Source organism: Candidozyma auris, chromosome 3, assembly GCF_003013715.1.
Source record: "Candidozyma auris chromosome 3, complete sequence".
NCBI lineage: Eukaryota > Fungi > Ascomycota > Pichiomycetes > Serinales > Metschnikowiaceae > Candidozyma > Candidozyma auris.
Genome location: NC_072814.1, coordinates 63,983 through 81,168, shown reverse-complemented (window position 1 = coordinate 81,168; position 17,186 = coordinate 63,983). Strand labels below are relative to the sequence as shown.

Below are 17,186 nucleotides of genomic sequence, written 5' to 3'. Positions count from 1 at the left end.
ATTAGTCATTGTTGGTAACCTCGACAGTCAGAAGCACTTTCGAAAAATTCACAGGCTTCTGAATGCTGAAAAACAAGTAATTGTCAATTCAAGGTCTCAACTTCTCAAGCTCTAATTCCAAAAGACCGAAGTAGTTTTTCTAAGCTGATGGATCGATATTACTAACAACAATTTCTTGATGTGCAGTGTTTAACAGAGGGATCCTGAATAGATAACAATCCTTAGAAGGTCATTAATCATCCTTGTTGCTCCTTGAACTTCTGATGGGTGAAGTGTTATTGTACAGGGCTCAAAAAGTGTTAGATTCTTTCCATTACGTTCTTATAAGTTATGATCAGTGAATCAGAGCCTTGCAACAGAAAGTCAACGCAAGAGTGTTTCAATAATGAAATGATGTATGACTGAGATTTTCATGAAACTATGGACAAGATGCTGGTAGAATCACGGACGAATATCACGTATGGAAAAATGTTGTCCTCTAGAAAAGATAAAAATGTTGGGAGAGCCCAGCTTATATAGACGAGCGGTAAGTGCGACGAATCATACCCCGAAGGAAGGTGGGAAATTTGACAAACGTTCTCCACTTGGAATTGTCGGAAAAACTCTCTGCAAGTTGTGTGTACTACCTTTTTTCAACGCCTCTCCAAACGCTCATGTTGAAAAGTAGGTGGTGATAATGGCTCATAATTTTCGTAGTATAGATTGTCGTTGGGTGGTAGCCTTGCGTGGAGACCTCTCAAGTCCAAATGTTGAGGGCCGAGGTCTGAGATCTTGGTAACCCCTAGAAGTTTCATGTCCAATATCATTTCGGACTTCAACAACTCTATGGCTTTTCTAACACCTTCCTCTCCGTAGCACGAGTTAGCGTAAAGGAACACTCTGCCCAAACCAACACCCTTGGCACCCAATGCCAAACATTTGATGATGTCAGACCCGCGTCTGACTCCTCCATCTACGAAAATGTCTATCTTTCTGTCCAACCCTTTCTCTTTGAGAACGGGCATTGCATCTGCCAATACCTCGACCGGGGCACGGGCATAGTCCAACTGACGGCCACCGTGGTTAGAAATCACTACCGCCTTCACTCCTTTCTCAGCAGCCAAGACAACATCTTCAACACTCTGTACTCCCTTGACAGCCACTGGAATTTTAGTCCACGAAGCAATATTTTCGACGTCTTTCCAAGTTACAGAGGTGTCTTTCCCGTAACTAACGGCAGACTGCAACTCTTGGGCGCCCGAGGAGTCTTCCAGCAGATCGGAATTGGCCTCAATCTGTGCACGAAGTTTCATGTCCTTTTCTCTGCGACCAAGCTCGGGAGTGTCAACAGTGACAAAAATTGCTTTGAGGCCGAGCTCCTCACACTCTGAAACTAATTGTTTTGAATTGGACTCACCTTCATGATATAACTGAAACCACTGGGGTTGACCCTTTTGCGCAGCGCCAACAATGTCTGCCAAAGGATAAGATGAATAGTTAGAGATCATCTGGATGACACCTTCTTTTCCACACCCCCTTGCAATCGAGCATTCTCCATCAGGGTGCCCCAACTTTCCTTGTGCAGTGGCGGAAGAATAAAAAGGCACCGAGGCCGGCAGACCCATCAAAGTGGTGGACATATCAACGTTGCTCACATCCACGAGCACGCGTGGATTGAAAAATATTCTAGAAAAGGCATTGTGGTTCTCTCTGAGGGAAACTTCATCATCAGCGGCACTTGAGTAGTAGTACCATGCAGAGGGTGGAAGGATTTTTTTAGCAATATACTCGAAGTCGCTGACACGAAAAACTTCTGAAAGGGGCGGCATGTTGTCAATGTACTCTTGTCTCAACTCGCTATCACCAACCTCTGTGATGTCTTGAGCGGGCTCTAACTCTCCAATCAAAGGACCCAAACATTCTTCGGGAGTCAAGTACTTGTCCACGAAATTTGGGGCATGGAATTTGTTGAAGATGACAGAGGCATTTTTGCCAGCGTATTTCAAAATGATACCAGCTCCTCCCGGGTGCCTTGTCAAGAACTCTGTCAAGTCATAGACTTTACCATTGATGGCTACCCAAACGCTATCTGGAGAAGTATGCTTCTGTAACTCCTCGACTGTGACTCCTTGTGTTTGGGTATCCAATGCCAAAGGACCGGGATTTGAAAACCACGAAATTGCAGCAGCAGAAAGCAACACTGCCGACATTGAAGGTACTTTCCAATTGCTAGATTTTACTCCATGAGGTGCGACTCTACTAGAAACAAGTCTTCGACCATTGATGCCCTTCGGCACTCTGCGGGAACAGCCAATAAAAGTGACTCCTCTTGTAAACATGCAATCTGTTTCTTGCTTTTTGCTTTTGGCAGATACTTCTAGCTTTGTATATTGCTGGTGATGATTCTTCACTATGTGAGGAGCGGGGCCGAATCACCGCGCTCTTATATCTAATGGTGGGGCAGAGGAACGGACAACTCTGCGAAAATCACTTCCTAGCGCTTGTTATCCGCTACACAAATACCCGTGGCTAATCAAATATGTGTTTGTGTAAGTTGATCTCGATTATGAACAGCTTTTAAATATCCAAGAAAAGTAGGAATTCACACTGTTTGTCTGTTCATTTTGCTCTGGGTTGAGACATCGGCGAGTGGCCGAGAAGCCCGAGGTTGCTTTTCTTGGGCTCTGCTAGGTCGGCTAAATTTTAGTGCGCGGAGGTGGCTGCAAAAATAGCAGTTTCCACGGGTCTGTCGATAATGATAAGGATTTTTTTTTTCCTAGTCACATTTCGCGACTGAGTCGAAGTGTCCCAGCCAATACTATGTAACTGTTAAAATTTCAGCTGTCTTAAAAACTGTTGAAGTCTCGAGGTGGCTGCAACTTCATTAGGCGTCTTTTTGCCTGTCAGAATTACACACAGAGTCGATCCAATCCTTCACTTTACGGCAAACAAAACACACAGTTTGACACAATGAAAAGTTAAAGGAGCCTTACCTTATCGATTTCCAGCCAGTGTAAGGCACAGTGCTAAAGTGAGATGATTGGATGAGGGACACGCACCCATACGGTGATAGTACCCCACTATTCGACGGCGGAACATCTTTGTTGCGACGCTGGGTTATAAGAAGCCATGAAATGAGTTGTGTGGTCAACATCGAATTTGACTACCATGTCCTCTTTTCCTAAAATCAAGTCGGTAAAGACGTACCTTTTGGATGGAAAAGGGATCGGTGGAGACTACCACAATGTCGAAAATGGACACTGGCTCGTTGATAGCGATATCTCCAACCCCATGTCTAAGTATGCAGAATACGGTAAATCCAGGGTGTCTTGGGGTATCAACGTTTTGGGTTCTTTCTGTGTTGAGATTGAGGCTACAGATGGCAGCACAGGTTTCGCCACTGGTTTCGGAGGCCCACCATCTTGTTGGTTAGTCAAGTCCCATTTTTTTAAACTCTTGCAGGACGCCGATTAAAAAGCTTACAAGTTGATTTGCAATAAGATTTTTCGTGCCTCCATATTTGAAAAATAGATATATGGGTTCTAAATAGAGATGAGTTGTGACATAAAGATAGGCACGTCTTATCGATGTAGAGCATCTTAGTTGTGAAGACTGAATAAACGGAGTAGAAATTCTCACATACGCCAAGGGTGCAGGCCAGTCAATCTACTTACCCAACGCTAGAGTATACCAACGGAAGGTGGGAATAATCTTTGTAGAAACTTATGCAGTTCAATATTAACCAGTTGTGTAAATCTCCACTAGCAAAAGTTGCGCAGCTCGAAGCATTCGACACAAACCTTACATTCTCTTCGTATCGAGATTTTATGGAAACACTTGATTTGTCTGTCAAAGCTTCAAGTCAATCAATGTCATTGCTATTCTTTTATGCCTCGAGACAGCACACAGACGTCTCAGATTGAAATTAGCTCTAAACCCCAGGACAAAGTTTCGCCTAAAACGATAATCCAGGTGACGCTTAGTTTTGAAGCAAGTGGTCCCCTCCAACAAATGGAACGTAATATTCCTCAACCTTGCTCGACGTGAACTATGTAGAACCGTTAAATCCGGTAAATAGTCCTCGAGAGCACAATTACCCAGTATCTGTAAGGGGGAGAATATTTTCTTTTTTCAACTTGCAGCCCAATTTTTTCCACAGTGGATTTCAAAAAAAAAATGTTCGGCCGAAAGGTCGGCATGTCCAGCGAAAACCTCATCTTTCCATTGTCGGGGGATTGCCGAGTTCACAGCCTATAAGGGCAACTCCAAGAGCCCGCATTTTAGGCGAGAGTGGGGTAACAAAGAACCTCGCAGTAACAATGTTCCGTCGTGGGGGATGCATGTACGTCTTCGCGCCTTCATCGATCCGCATTTCGGACTTGTGTGAAGTGGTCCGTATTCAATATCGTGACAACGTAGAGGTTGCAAAATTTTACGAGGACGTTACGGGAAAAGCGGCAAGTTTTTGCTGCCGTGCGTTTTGGGCGAAGCTTGCCTCGCGAATTCCGCTTAAGAATGGCTTTAACAATACCGTATTCCGTCTTCGTTTTGTTGAATCAGACAAAAAACGGTATTTGAAAACGATTCAATGAATCGCTGATGTGGGCAATTGTCCCATGCCATTTCGTTGTGCTATTTTTTTGTGTAATTTGCTGTCTGTGTAGTCTTTACTGCTGGAGTGCAAGAAGCGGAAAAATCGAACCTTACTGCCACTGGCGTTGACTAATGGGCGCCCCACTATAACGCACGATGAGATCTCTCCGCGCTACTTCCCCACGTTCTCTACCTCGAGCACACTATATAAATAGGCATTTCCTATTGCCAATTCCCCTCTTCACATTAAGTAGGAATAATTTTGCAATGGAGGTGAAACAAATTGACATCGACGACGTGATCTCCAAATTGACCGTGGAAGAGAAAGCCAAGCTCACCAGCGGAAGAGACTTCTGGCACACTCACCCTGTCCACCGTCTAGGTGTGCCTTCCTTGAGATTTTCTGATGGGCCCTACGGTGTCAGAGGCACCAAATTCACCGACGCTGTTCCTACAGCATCCATTCCCAGCGGTACTGTTTTGGCGTGCTCTTGGAACACCGAGTTGATGTATGAGCTCGGCAAGATGATGGGAGACCAGGCCCGGGCTAAAGGTGCCCACCTTCTTTTGGGTCCTACAATTAACATGGCCAGAAGTCCTTTGGGTGGTAGAAGTTTCGAGTCTTTTGGTGAAGACCCAATTTTGACTGGTGTGTTGGCTTCTGCCTTGTCTCAGGGTATCAAGGACAGAAAGGTTATGATTTGCCCTAAGCACTTGGCGTGTAACGACAAGGAGGACAGCCGTATGGCCATGAATGTGGAAATCTCCGAGCGTGCTCTCAGAGAAATTTACATGCTCCCATTCATGATTGTACAGAAGAACAACGATCCAGAGTCATACATGACTGCTTACAACAAGATCAGAGGTAAGCACGGTTCTGAGAATGAATACTTGATGAGAGATATTGTCGAGAAGGAGTGGGGCTTCAAGGGGTGTTTCATGTCCGACTGGTTCGGAACTGTCTCCACTGCCGACAGTATCAATGCCGGCTTGCACCTCGAGATGCCTGGTCCTCCAATCTGGAGAGGTAAGCTTGTGGAGAGTTGCGTTTACCACAACACTATCACTGAGGAGTCCTTGAACGAGGCCGTTAGAGGTGTGTTGACCTTGGTCAACGGTGCCGCTAAGTCGGGCATTCCCGAGGATGCTGATGAGGGTCAGCTCCACAACAAAGAGATCGTTGCGCTCAACCGCCAAGCTGCTAGAGAGGCACTCGTGTTGATGAGAAATGAGGGCATTCTTCCATTGCAGAAGAAGAAGGTTTTAGTCATTGGGGAGTCTGCCAAGAAGGCAAACTACTGTGCTGGTGGTGCTTGCACTGTGAACGCATACCATCCCGTTTCTTTGTACGACTCTTTGGTAGAAAACCTTGGGGAGTCGAACGTTGACTGGGTCATTGGTGCTCCAAACAGAAGAGTCCTTCCATCCTTGGGTCTTTACGCCAAGGAGAAGTCGAAGAAACCCATCACATACCGTACATACGATGAGCCCAGATCCGTTAGGGACCGCAAGATTCTAAGCGAGTTGACTGTTCCTGAGGTCAATGTTATGATGTTCGAGTTTGACCCTGCTAGCATCAGACCGGGCCACCACTTGCACGCAACTTTCCTGGTCACTATCAACGTTCCTGAGTCTGCTAAATACAGATACAACTTGAAGGTCGCTGGTAGCGCCCAGGTTTTGATCAACGGCGATGTCCATGCTACTCACGTCACCGACTACGTTTCGGGCAGTGACATGGGAATGAATGCTCCTGAGATCTTCAAGGAGGTCTACTTGGAAGCTGGTAAGGACTACTTGTTTGAAGTTGACTTCGAGAGCACCTCTGGCAAGGACGGATTGCTGGCTGGCAGCTTGGGCTGTGGTATTGAGAAGGCAGTCGCTCCTGAGGACTACATCAAGGAGGCTGCCGATCTTGCGAAGAAGTATGACCAGGTTATCGTCATCACTGGCCTCAACAAGGATTTTGAGACTGAAGGCATCGATCGCTCCACAATGGATATGCCACCACACCAAGACTTGCTTGTTGAGTCCGTTTTAGACAGCAATCCTAATACTGTCGTCATCATTGAAAGTGGTACTGCCGTCACTCTTCCTTGGGAAAAGAAGGCCAAAGCTATCTTGCACTCTGGTTACCTCGGCGAAGAGCTCGGAAATGCTATATTTGATGTTGTCTTTGGCGAATACAACCCAAGCGGTAAGCTCACATTCACTTGGCCAAAAAGATACGAAGACAACTCTGCTGCTACCAGCTTCGAGCTTGATAAGAGCCTAAGCTTGACTTACCTCGACGACATCTACATGGGCTACCGCCATAACGATATCAGTAAGATTGATCCATTGTTTGCTTTCGGTCATGGCCTTTCTTACACGACTTTCAAGTTTGACAACCTCAAGGTCAGCGTTGCTGACCACACCATCGATTTGTCTGTCGATGTGAAAAACACCGGTGACCGTGATGGTTCAGCTGTCGTCCAAGCTTACGTCTCACCCAAGAATTCTTCTGTTCCTCAAGCTGTCAAAAGCTTGAAGGGATTCACCAAGGTCTTCTGCAAGGCTAGTGCTTCTGTAACAGCCAAGGTCAGCATGGACAAGAAGTTGGCCTGTTCGTTTTACAACACTAGCATTAAGCAATGGACTTTGGAGGGCGGTGAATATAATGTCGCTGTTGGTTCTTCGAGCGATAAGCTTGAGATTACTCAGACCTTCGAGATTGAAAAGAGCGCCAACTGGATCATGCTTTAATTCAGCTCAGTTTTTAACGAGTCCCAATATAGTAATATGAACTTCTACATTATACGCATCTGTAGAGAAGAAAAATCGTCAAAAAGTGAAGAAAGGTTTTTCCTCAAGAAGTACCTACGTAGCACTCAAATCCTGATACCTCGTGTGAGGAAGAAATAAGAGTCGAAAATTACCAGCTTTGCTGTATAATTTAATTTAACAGTTCATTATAGTGCTTCGTGGATATTAAGGCTCAGTTTACGACAGCAGCAGAAAAGATACTTCAATTGGCGCATCATCACCATCACCAAAAACCCCTCTCAACTCCTTGAGACCCCCGCCCAGGTCCTCGAGATCCATGATAGCTAAAGTGGAGACAAAAAAAATTATTTGATGGCGCTATTGTGCTTGCTCGCCCAACTTTCAAACGTAGCACCACACAGCAACGTGCATTGTCTCAACCAAGAATGCCTACTTACCGAGCCTGCTATGCTTTTTTAGCATTTGGAGGCTCATAGGACTCAGCCTTTCGTCCAAACTCTATATTTCTTAAAGTCTGGTAGATGCCACTATAAGATACTCAAGCACTATCATTTCGCTCGGCCAGCGAAAGACAACTCGGGCAGAACATTTCTGTTGGTCGGCTGACTTTCGGGCCGCCCAAGCTTGCTAGCCGAGAAAGTTATCCGGAAGAGGGACATTCACGGAATCGCCAGGAACAAAGACCCGCCAAAATCTCGCGTAGCCGCAAGAAGCTCGTAAAATGCTTCCCCCGCGCATTGTCGAGCCGCATCGGCTTTATCTCGTTCAAGTACCCCACGCCAATACCGCTGGTGTCTTACCATTTCGTTTGACTAATGAGTTCAAAGCCTGACTAATACTTAGTGATGCACAACGTAATCGTAAATTTCCGTGCATGCTAGCGATCTGCGCACCCCACAAACTCAACAAGCTTGCATTATCGCCCGCAGATCTATCGTTTTACTATTAGGATCGAAAGACGGAATGCGGCCCTGTAGCCCCGTCAGTGGGCGGAGGGTCAGGCTCCAATGTACATCACAATTACAGAATGAGACAAGGCACGTTGTAGAAGTCCCTGATGCACCATAAAACCCTCACGTTTCGCCCCAAGTTTGCGTTGGTCAAACGTCTCAACATGATTTTTAAATCCACACCAGTCAAGAACATTGTTGGTGAGAAGATCGCCAGCGTTCTTCCAGACTATGGTAAGCCATGGTTTAAAGTGGGTCATCTTTTGCAGCTCAATTTGCTTTTGATTGTGCCTCTTCTTTCGTCAGCCGCGGGCGGCTACGATGGTTCTTTGATGAATGGTCTCCAGTCGATGACAGAATGGAGAGAAGAGTTCGGTAACCCTCAGGGAACGATGTTGGGTTTTGTTAATGCTGCTATGTGCTTTGGTGCATTAATAGCTCTTCCTATTAGTGGTTGGTTCCCCGATTTAATTGGCAGAAAGAAGACCTTGCTTCTTGGTATTTTTGGAATTATTGTCGCTACAATAATTCAGGCTACAAGTACTACATTGGCGCAATTGATTGTCTCTAGATTTGTTGTTGGTTTTGCAGGCCAGGTTGCTGGCCAGCCATCTCCCATGCTAATTGCTGAATTGTCGTACCCGACTTACCGTGGTAAGGCAACCTCCATGTACAACTGCTTATTTTACATTGGCGGTATTTTGGCATCCTGGACTTGTTACGGTTGCACTGATCGTGGTGACAATTGGGCTTGGCGTATTCCTGTGATTCTTCAGGCTGGTTACCCTGCTGTCCAGCTTGTTTTCTTCTGGTTCGTTCCTGAGAGCCCTAGATGGCTTATATCCAAGGGTAAAATGGACGAGGCGAGAGCCATTTTGGTGAAGTATCACGCCGGTGGGGATGCCGACAGCCCACTCGTGGACGTTGAAATCCAGGAAATTGTCGCTGCTTTAGAGATGGAGAGAGAAGCTAACCAAACTAAATGGACCGATCTTGTTTCTACTCCAGGCAATAGAAGGAGAACATACATCTCCGTCACTCTTGGTGTCGCATCCCAGTGGAGTGGTCTTGCAGTTGTCTCTTACTACTTAACCTTGGTCCTCGATACCATCGGTATTACTTCTTCGTCGATGCAAACCCTTATAAACGGTCTTCTTCAAATCTTTAACTTTATCGCTGCCGTTTCTGCTGCGTTGCTCGTGGATTTCCTCGGTAGGAGAACATTATTTCTTTGGTCTGGGTTGGGAATGCTTATCTCATACATTATTTGGACTGCTTGCTCGGCTACTTTTGACAAGACTGGTTCTGTGGCTTGTGGTAGGGCTGTTCTTGGCTTCATCTTTATCTTCGCCTTCCACTACGATATCGCTTACACTCCTTTGGTGATGGGTTACCCTACCGAGATTTTCCCATTCTCCTTGCGTTCCAAAGGTATTACTGCAGTCATGTTTAGTGTGCAAGGTTCATTGGCAATTGCTGGATTCTGTAACTCTATCGCTCTCGATAGAATCGGTTGGAAGTACTATATTGTCTTCTGCGTGTTGCTCGCCCTCATTTCTGTCAACTCTTACTTCTTCTACCCAGAGACAAAAGGTTACTCATTGGAAGAAATTGCAGAGTTATTCGACGGAAAGGGTGTATTGGATATCGAGGTGGCATCTGTTGCCAAGATCGAAGAAAAAGATGACAAAATGGACCTCAAGACCGAGATTCAACACATCGAGTCTTCATCTATCTGAGAGTTGCTCACCGTTCTGCTATAATAAATTTACAGAATAAATTGATGTTTTAGAAACATATTGTTGTGAAAGTCGTTCAATGGATTAATATTGTAAGCGACATACGTATAAGGGGAAATTTTACGGAGATAATAAAACTGATGACCATGAGTCTTTTCGTCTTGAGCGAAAATTCTTCAATAGATAAAAGTAATGCATCTTAGTAGGTATTGCGAGCCCCAAGCCCTGACTTTCCTTTGTTTCATGTATAGCGCTTTTATTCAACGGTCTCTGTCAGCCGAAAATAAGCCTCCCCGTAGCTCAGGTAAATTTCCAAAAGTCTGATTTAACGAAATAAAGATTTGTCACTATCAGCTAACACGTACAAGGTATGACCGTCCTACGAAGAATTTTTTTTCTTTCTTTTTTTTTTTTTTTCTAGGACAACATATTACGATTAGAGTAAATAAAACTATATCGCTATAGCAAACAAACCTTCGATGAGCTTCGCTTGTTAGAGACAAACGTATGAGCGTCTCTCGGATATTACAGTCCAAAAGGACTAATTTTGGGCATCGCTTGTTTGAGCTGACGTTTCAGAAGACAACCCTGTTCCAGGGTATTGGTTTCACCACTGGGCGGATGAAGATCTCAAGACTGGCGGTTGAGATTATAAAAAGCTTACAGCCTTCACCAATTTAATTTGCGTGAATTGGCTACAGCGACGTTCGTGGAAGTTAGCAACTCCGTCAATGGCATCGGTATTTGCATCTATATCAGATACCAATAGAACATTGAGCAAACACATTAGGCAAAAGAAGCAGTCTATATCCTGCTAAAATGCTCATTACACACTACTCATCACTGATATTACCCTTCACAACGACCCTGGGCATGTCTAGAACGACTCATGGATCGAGCCAAAAAAAAAAAAATAACTGATGGTCAACAAAGCATCATGAATCTCCTTGACTTTGAAGGCTTCAAATGAAAAACCTTATATTTGGTTCATTTGGCCTTTTTTTAAACTTCCTTTTTTTTTTTATGGCAGTAGCCACAGTATAAACTCACCACCGCATTTGTTCTTTTATTCTGCATACCGCTTTTTTTTTTTTTTTTTATAGACTTCATGTATTAGAGGAGCGTTAGGATTTCAGTGTTGCCACTTCCATTCTAACTCGAAAACTATATCATTATAGAAAACAAAACCCCTAATATCCTCAACTAGTGTCAATCCATTACCGTGCGGTGCGAATGATCCCCTCTGAACTTCAGCCGTGACTATTCTATGAATTTCCACTCGTCATTAAGTGTGCGTTTATTGACCCATTGGAGTAACTCGTCGCATCGCCGACCTCAAAGCTCGATTCAGGAGCTCTGGGAGGGTCACTCCCTCGTTGCCCAGCTGTCGTCGCCCTTTGTAGGTGATTCTGACGATTTTTACGAACCAATTAAGTTTCCTCAAGTTGTCGAACGAGGTATCCTCAGGAGCTAACATCTCCCTAAGATTCATCGCTCGCAGAAACCCTAGGTGGTCCCACCAATATTGCGATATCGCACATTCATTGTAGATGTGCTGAAGAAAAACATCCAGAGTAATTTCCTTCAAACACAATAAGCATTTTGCGGCTCTTGATGGCCGCTCGTCATGTTGTGGCACGTATGACCCAATATTAAAGAGATGAATTGCCCCTAGCTCGTTGCGTTTGATCCATTCTTCCTTATGTAGGGCTTTCCAGAACTTGTCCCATTTTTAATGGGCCTTGCTTCCGGGCATATTTCTCGAAATCTTCCCGGCATAATAGGCGGTTTCTTCTCCTGCCTTTGCTTACTTTGGGATTTGAAAATCCCCGTTCTTAACATTTTTCTTTCTGAGTCCGATGGTATGCCCCGTAGACTTAATATGGCTGACATCCTCTATGCGAGCCCTGGAAGCAATTGTATAAGGTGGGTTATTCGACTTCTTTACCAACTGTTTCCAAGCGTTAATGTAGTGTATTTCGTTTGGCGTGAATGTCCATTCTAGGTTCTCAAGTATCTGCCATTGGCCTCGAAAAGAAAGTCAGCCCAATCCAAGCCCTGACTATTTCTTATATTTGCCCGAGGGTTCTGATGAAAGATCTTCACCACATGGTGGAGCATCTTTGCTCTCATGTATTTGACATACCACAGTTGATCATCCCCAAGGGTCCTGGCTAATACTTTGGCTCTGTGTCCCTGTAGTTGTACCTTGAGCTCAATGACTCGAATCCCCCTTTTTTCGGCCTGGCGTATAACTTGTCTGCGCTAATGCCTTGGAACATTCGTTGAATGCTGACGTCTATCTTTTGAGCTCCTTGGCTGTCATACATTGGACAAGGTCCTTGTAAACAGTTTTGGAGCTAACGAACATGTTAGTACCGAGGGCTTTGTTGATGGTGTCGAGGCCCTGTACCCCTTGCTTGTGTGTCATAAAGGGAGGTTTTTGATGAATCTCAGCCAGTCCACCCTTTAAGACGGATGCCTAAGTATTGTGTGTCTTCTCCCAATGTATGATTGGGGATAGGGGAGAATGTCTTGTTCTTTGCGCGAGTAACCATTGTAGAATCCAATTAGTTTTGATTTTGACTGACTGACTAGCTATTGCTGACTCGTTCAAAATCTTTAATACAACGAGCCATTTTCTGGTAGTCCAGAAGATTCAGTAAATATATGTTTACATCGTCCGCGAACGCATGATATTGCATCTGTCCTAGACTGATGTCACCGTAACTTAGTTTGACTCCTTCCAATATCTTAAGGTGTAACAAAAAGGGTTCTAGAGCGATGTTGAACAAAAGTGGTGATAGCGGGTTTCCCTGACGGGTCCCACAATCTAAGGGAAAGTAATCCCCTCCACAATTGTTCATGACTATCTGGCCGAACTGCCCTTTGAGTATCAGCATGAGTAAGCCTGTCATTTTTGTCCCCAATTCCATTTTTTCTAGGGTAGCATTAATATATTGATGCGAGATCCTATCGAACGCTTTCGTAAAGTCCGCCATCAAGATCGCCTGATAGTAGGAAGGGCGATCCCGATCTTTACGTTCTTTCAAAAGTCGAACCATAGTGAAGAATTCCATCGTGTTGTGAGTGATAAAACGTCCCTTGATGAATCCTCGCTGGTTGGGACCAATGAGTTTGTCAAGCACCTTTTGAAGTCTTCTGCACGCTGCGCTTGACACTATCTTGAGTGTGGTGTTTGTCAATGATATGGGCCTCAAATTTGCAATGTCCGTGTCACCCTCTTTGCCTCGTTTTGGTATGAGGGTGATGAGTACTTTCTTGAAATTCTGCGGAAGGTTTCCGGTCCGCATGATGTTATTAGCTTCCCTTGTGAGTATTGGACCTAGTGATTCCCACAAATATTCGATGACTGGGAGTTGTACTCCGTCAGCTCCGGGGGCTGCGGATTTTTCCATACCTTTGACCGCTATTAAGAGCTCCTCCTTTGTGAAAGGACGGTTGAGTGTCGCCCGTTCGAAATCATTGAGTTGGCTAGTAACAGGGCTTAGATATTGTTGGAGGTCTGAATCTGGCACTTGCGGGGGTGCCTTGTAGAGGTCACGGTAGTATTCTGTGGCCACTTCAAGCATACCAAGGGTGTCGTCCGCTTCAGTGCCAGTAGCTGCATTGGTAACTTTTTGATATATTGTCGGGTCTTGCCGTTTATGTTGAAAGAAGGCCTTGGTGGCCTGATCCTGATATTCCCCTTTCAGGATATGACAACCGTCCGAGATCATCTTGGCAGCAAGTCTTGGATGCATACGACGTAGCGTGCCCATGAACTTGATGTAATCAAGTCCCTCACTCGTGATAAGGAATATTGCTTCATTAATCAGAAGGTTTGTGGGGATCTTCCGAAATGCTTTGTTGGCGTAAGGAAGGAGGATACGCCGAAGGGGGAATACAAATCGCCTTTTCCCCACGTGTACTCTAGACTGGTTGTCTAGAACTAAGGATAGAATAATAACGAAATGTGATGTGGTTATGACCGGATGTCTATACGTTTTATAGCAGCGAGCTCTCTGTCGCCAATTCCTGGGAGCGTGAAACCGATCAATTCTGCGGCAGTTTTGGTAGGATACGTTGGTAGGATGTTTGGAAATTCTGCGGTCCCACTTAGCAACGTCCTCCGTTCCACTGACATTATCAAGTTCATTTATTGCCAATCGCACTGTCCTTTCGGAAGAGGTGTTGTCGTCAATCGAATGATTGAGGTCACCTCCATAGAAAAGTTGAAGGGTAGGATGTTGGTCCTTCAAGTGGCGAAAGTTGGCTTGAGTTTCTCGGATGATTTCGGCTTGTAACTGTTTATCAGATGTGGGAAGGTATAGGTTCTGAACGAGGAGGTGATCACCCGTAACCGTCTCAATTCTGATGTCTGTTGCTCGGTCTGAATATAGTGAATATGAACCAAGTTCGTATGAGCCTAGGACACGGATACTCGACTTTTTTATCAAGATGCCCGTCATGTTCACCTTCTCTGTTCTTGAGGGAGTAGAATAGAAGGTTAGGTACAAGGATCTGGCATAATCATGCATGACTTCAATGTTAGTTCGTGTGGCCTTGAATTCTTGGAGGAGAAGAATATCAAAGTGAGCCCCTGTTTGGGCTACTGTAGCTAAATCTCTGGTCTTCTGTATGTTAAAAGAGCCAAGTTTTAAGATTGTTTCTTGTGTTGCACCCCGTCTTTGTAACGAGGGTTGTCCGATGTGTATTATTTGGTCTTCAATCATTGATTCCTTGCTTGAAGATTGGCTTGCCGGTATTCCTTTCCAAGGTTATCTATGATCTCCCTCATCGTTGAATCACCGGATTCCAGGAAAGGTTGTATAGGCAGCTGTGTGGTAAGCGAGACAGTCAGCTGGGCTTCCTCCGGGGGCCTATGCATATTTCGCTTGAGTTTTGCTAGCCTTTCCGATCGCCTAGTTGGCAGTACTGACCTGCTATCAGTACGTCCCAGTCTTACGGTAGGCTTCAAAGCGGGGGTGGAAGCTTTGGCGAGTCTTTGCGCAGCTTTCGTTGGCAGGCCATACTGTGGGGTTCCGTACCCCAATGGCGTCCAAAGTGCCCGTTTATGAGGTCTCAGTTCGGGAGTGGTTGGATTACTCCTACCTCGTCTTGGCAGTCGGGGGGAAGCTTGTGGTTCGTCCACATCCGTGGTCGTATTATCTTCTTGGTGTTGGATGTGAGACGCACCTTCCTTGGGAGCGTCTAAGAATGGGTTTGGTGAATCGGTTTGTTTTGGGGGATTCTGAAGATCTTCTGCGGCATTCTCGTTTGCAGCAGTTGACTTTGGAGGTGGAACCACCACTTCCAGAGTGGGGCCCAACGAGGGCGAGGAGACCGGCCGGGCATTCTCGCGAAAGGGTTCCCCAAGTTTCAGAATCGATCCAATTGTTGACATTGTATCGGCGGATTGAGTTGACATGGAAGGATTGCTCTCTTCAGGAGCATTGACGGAGTTTTGTTCTGGGATAGAATCGGTGTTGTCCTGTTGTGGAACATTGGCGGGATTTTGTTCTGGAGTAGAATCGACGATTGTGGCTTGAGTGCCCTGCCCAGTAGACTGGGTCTGAGGTAACTCGGGTTCCGACTGATCCATTGAAATAGATGAGTCTTCGTCCGACGAGGTGGATTCATAGGGAGGAGTATCCTTTGTCTGAAGATCTGCTTCAGATTGTACTGAGGTGCTTTCTGTGGGTTGGGAATTCAATTCTTTGATCTATTGTGGGAGGCATCTTGGCTTGCCAGTGTCTCATGGTTGACTACTGGAGCATGGGCAGAGGGAATGGGAGTATTGGAAGGGGATGAATCCTCTAATACACCGAATCCATTTGTAGTTGGAGGTACTTTTTGCGCACCCCCCTCTTGGGCATGTGGAGTTTGCTTGCGAGTTCTTCCTACCTGTTGGAAACCTTCTGCGTCCACGATCGGAGCCTGTTTCCTTCTTTGGGGAGATTGCCTTCCTTTGTTGGAGTTGGATTTCACCGGAGATTTGTTGGCATTTTGATTCTGATAGAACCTACGAGGACAGGTGGATGTTAAGTGATCCCCTGAAGCACCACACTTACATTTCTGGGGACAATCGGCAGCTTTGTGTTTACCTTGATGACAGAGGTCACAGGGCCTAAGGTGACAGGTCTTTGTAAAATGGTCCAAATGTCTGCACTTGCGACAGTATGGTTTGTCACAGTGGTCAATGAGGACTTCCATCTGACATTCTGTGGGGTACTCTTCATTTGGCCCGAGTTTGGCAATGGCTTCTCTCACTTGCTGCTCTTTGGCAAGTATTTTCTCAAGCGCTTTGCCCACTGTTTGGGCTCTATCGATTTCTGCATCAGGGTCCAGTGGCAAAGCCATCAATTGGTGATAGTACGACGCTAAGGGGTCCTTTGTAGGATCCTCTGAGAGCTGTCTGGCTACTTTGTTTGGCAAACGGGGAGGCAACCTGTTCAGCCCGACATCGATTATAGCGATAGCGTATTTCTTCTCTTTTTTCTTGCTGTCATATTCCTTCCAAGATCTAAGGGTGTCACAGTGCAACAAGAACCATTGTTCAAAGCGTTTTTCAGGTAATCTTGTGTTGGTGTTATAAATCACTTTGACTTGGACGAATGTTCCTTGGGAAATTGGCATTCTGGTAAGGCTGAAGAACCCGCCAGTGCTCCTGAACCGGATTTCTCCAACATGGTTTCCATTCTTTGAATGATTTCCTCTGGTTGAATATTCCTGACAGCCCCTGTGAATTGCGCCGTGAGAATGAACTAACCCTCAATCCATCCCTGACTCTTGATGTTGGGGAAGTGCGCCACGTTGCCAATGACTCTCACTTTGGTCAAGGCAAAAGTGCTGCTGCGGTCTTCAATTCGTCCACATTGGGAAACAATCCGTCAAGTCATCAGCTTGATCGATGTGGTTTCTGCTAATCTGATGATTGTCGGCTCTGTCGGTGACCTCTTCCAAGTGGAAGTCGATACGATCCATCGTTGCAGTGAGGGCCTCTTGTTTCTCATTTGACGCTTCTAAGGCCTTTTCCTTTATGGTCTTCTCCATGAGTGTTTCGTCAATGAAGAAATCATTAGATACCATCATCTTATGGGATTTCTCGCTAACTGGGTACAAGTTAAGGGTATGCCAGAAGGCATCTTCTGGGGTA

At 45.4% G+C, this 17,186-nt stretch overlaps 7 protein-coding genes across 7 annotated transcripts; 3 read left to right on the top strand and 4 right to left on the bottom strand. All coding sequences in view use genetic code 12, as the record gives it.

The window, feature by feature from the left end:
* Positions 1-632: 632 nt before the first annotated feature.
* On the bottom strand, positions 633-2,189 carry CJI96_0002663 (FMN-dependent alpha-hydroxy acid dehydrogenase; the record flags this gene model as incomplete). The annotated part of the gene is made up of 1 exon (XM_029034205.2): positions 633-2,189. One exon carries the CDS (start codon positions 2,187-2,189, stop codon positions 633-635), a length of 1,557 nt encoding a protein of 518 aa, XP_028889447.2.
* Positions 2,190-3,147: 958 nt separating this feature from the next.
* On the top strand, positions 3,148-3,453 carry CJI96_0002662 (uncharacterized protein; the record flags this gene model as incomplete). The annotated part of the gene is made up of 1 exon (XM_029034204.2): positions 3,148-3,453. One exon carries the CDS (start codon positions 3,148-3,150, stop codon positions 3,451-3,453), a length of 306 nt encoding a protein of 101 aa, XP_028889446.2.
* Positions 3,454-4,839: 1,386 nt separating this feature from the next.
* CJI96_0002661 (uncharacterized protein) lies at positions 4,840-7,317 on the top strand (the record flags this gene model as incomplete). Its single annotated transcript, XM_029034197.2, has 1 exon — positions 4,840-7,317. One exon carries the CDS (start codon positions 4,840-4,842, stop codon positions 7,315-7,317), a length of 2,478 nt encoding a protein of 825 aa, XP_028889439.2.
* Positions 7,318-8,395: 1,078 nt separating this feature from the next.
* CJI96_0002660 (uncharacterized protein) lies at positions 8,396-10,027 on the top strand (the record flags this gene model as incomplete). Its single annotated transcript, XM_029034196.2, has 1 exon — positions 8,396-10,027. One exon carries the CDS (start codon positions 8,396-8,398, stop codon positions 10,025-10,027), a length of 1,632 nt encoding a protein of 543 aa, XP_028889438.2.
* Positions 10,028-12,621: 2,594 nt separating this feature from the next.
* On the bottom strand, positions 12,622-14,568 carry CJI96_0002659 (reverse transcriptase family protein; the record flags this gene model as incomplete). Its single annotated transcript, XM_029034166.2, has 1 exon — positions 12,622-14,568. One exon carries the CDS (start codon positions 14,566-14,568, stop codon positions 12,622-12,624), a length of 1,947 nt encoding a protein of 648 aa, XP_028889408.2.
* Positions 14,569-14,759: 191 nt separating this feature from the next.
* On the bottom strand, positions 14,760-15,632 carry CJI96_0002658 (uncharacterized protein; the record flags this gene model as incomplete). The annotated part of the gene is made up of 1 exon (XM_029034167.2): positions 14,760-15,632. The coding sequence occupies one exon, from the start codon at positions 15,630-15,632 to the stop codon at positions 14,760-14,762; it is 873 nt and encodes a 290-aa protein (XP_028889409.1).
* Positions 15,633-15,739: 107 nt separating this feature from the next.
* On the bottom strand, positions 15,740-16,666 carry CJI96_0002657 (uncharacterized protein; the record flags this gene model as incomplete). The annotated part of the gene is made up of 1 exon (XM_054702105.1): positions 15,740-16,666. One exon carries the CDS (start codon positions 16,664-16,666, stop codon positions 15,740-15,742), a length of 927 nt encoding a protein of 308 aa, XP_054558080.1.
* Positions 16,667-17,186: the final 520 nt, after the last annotated feature.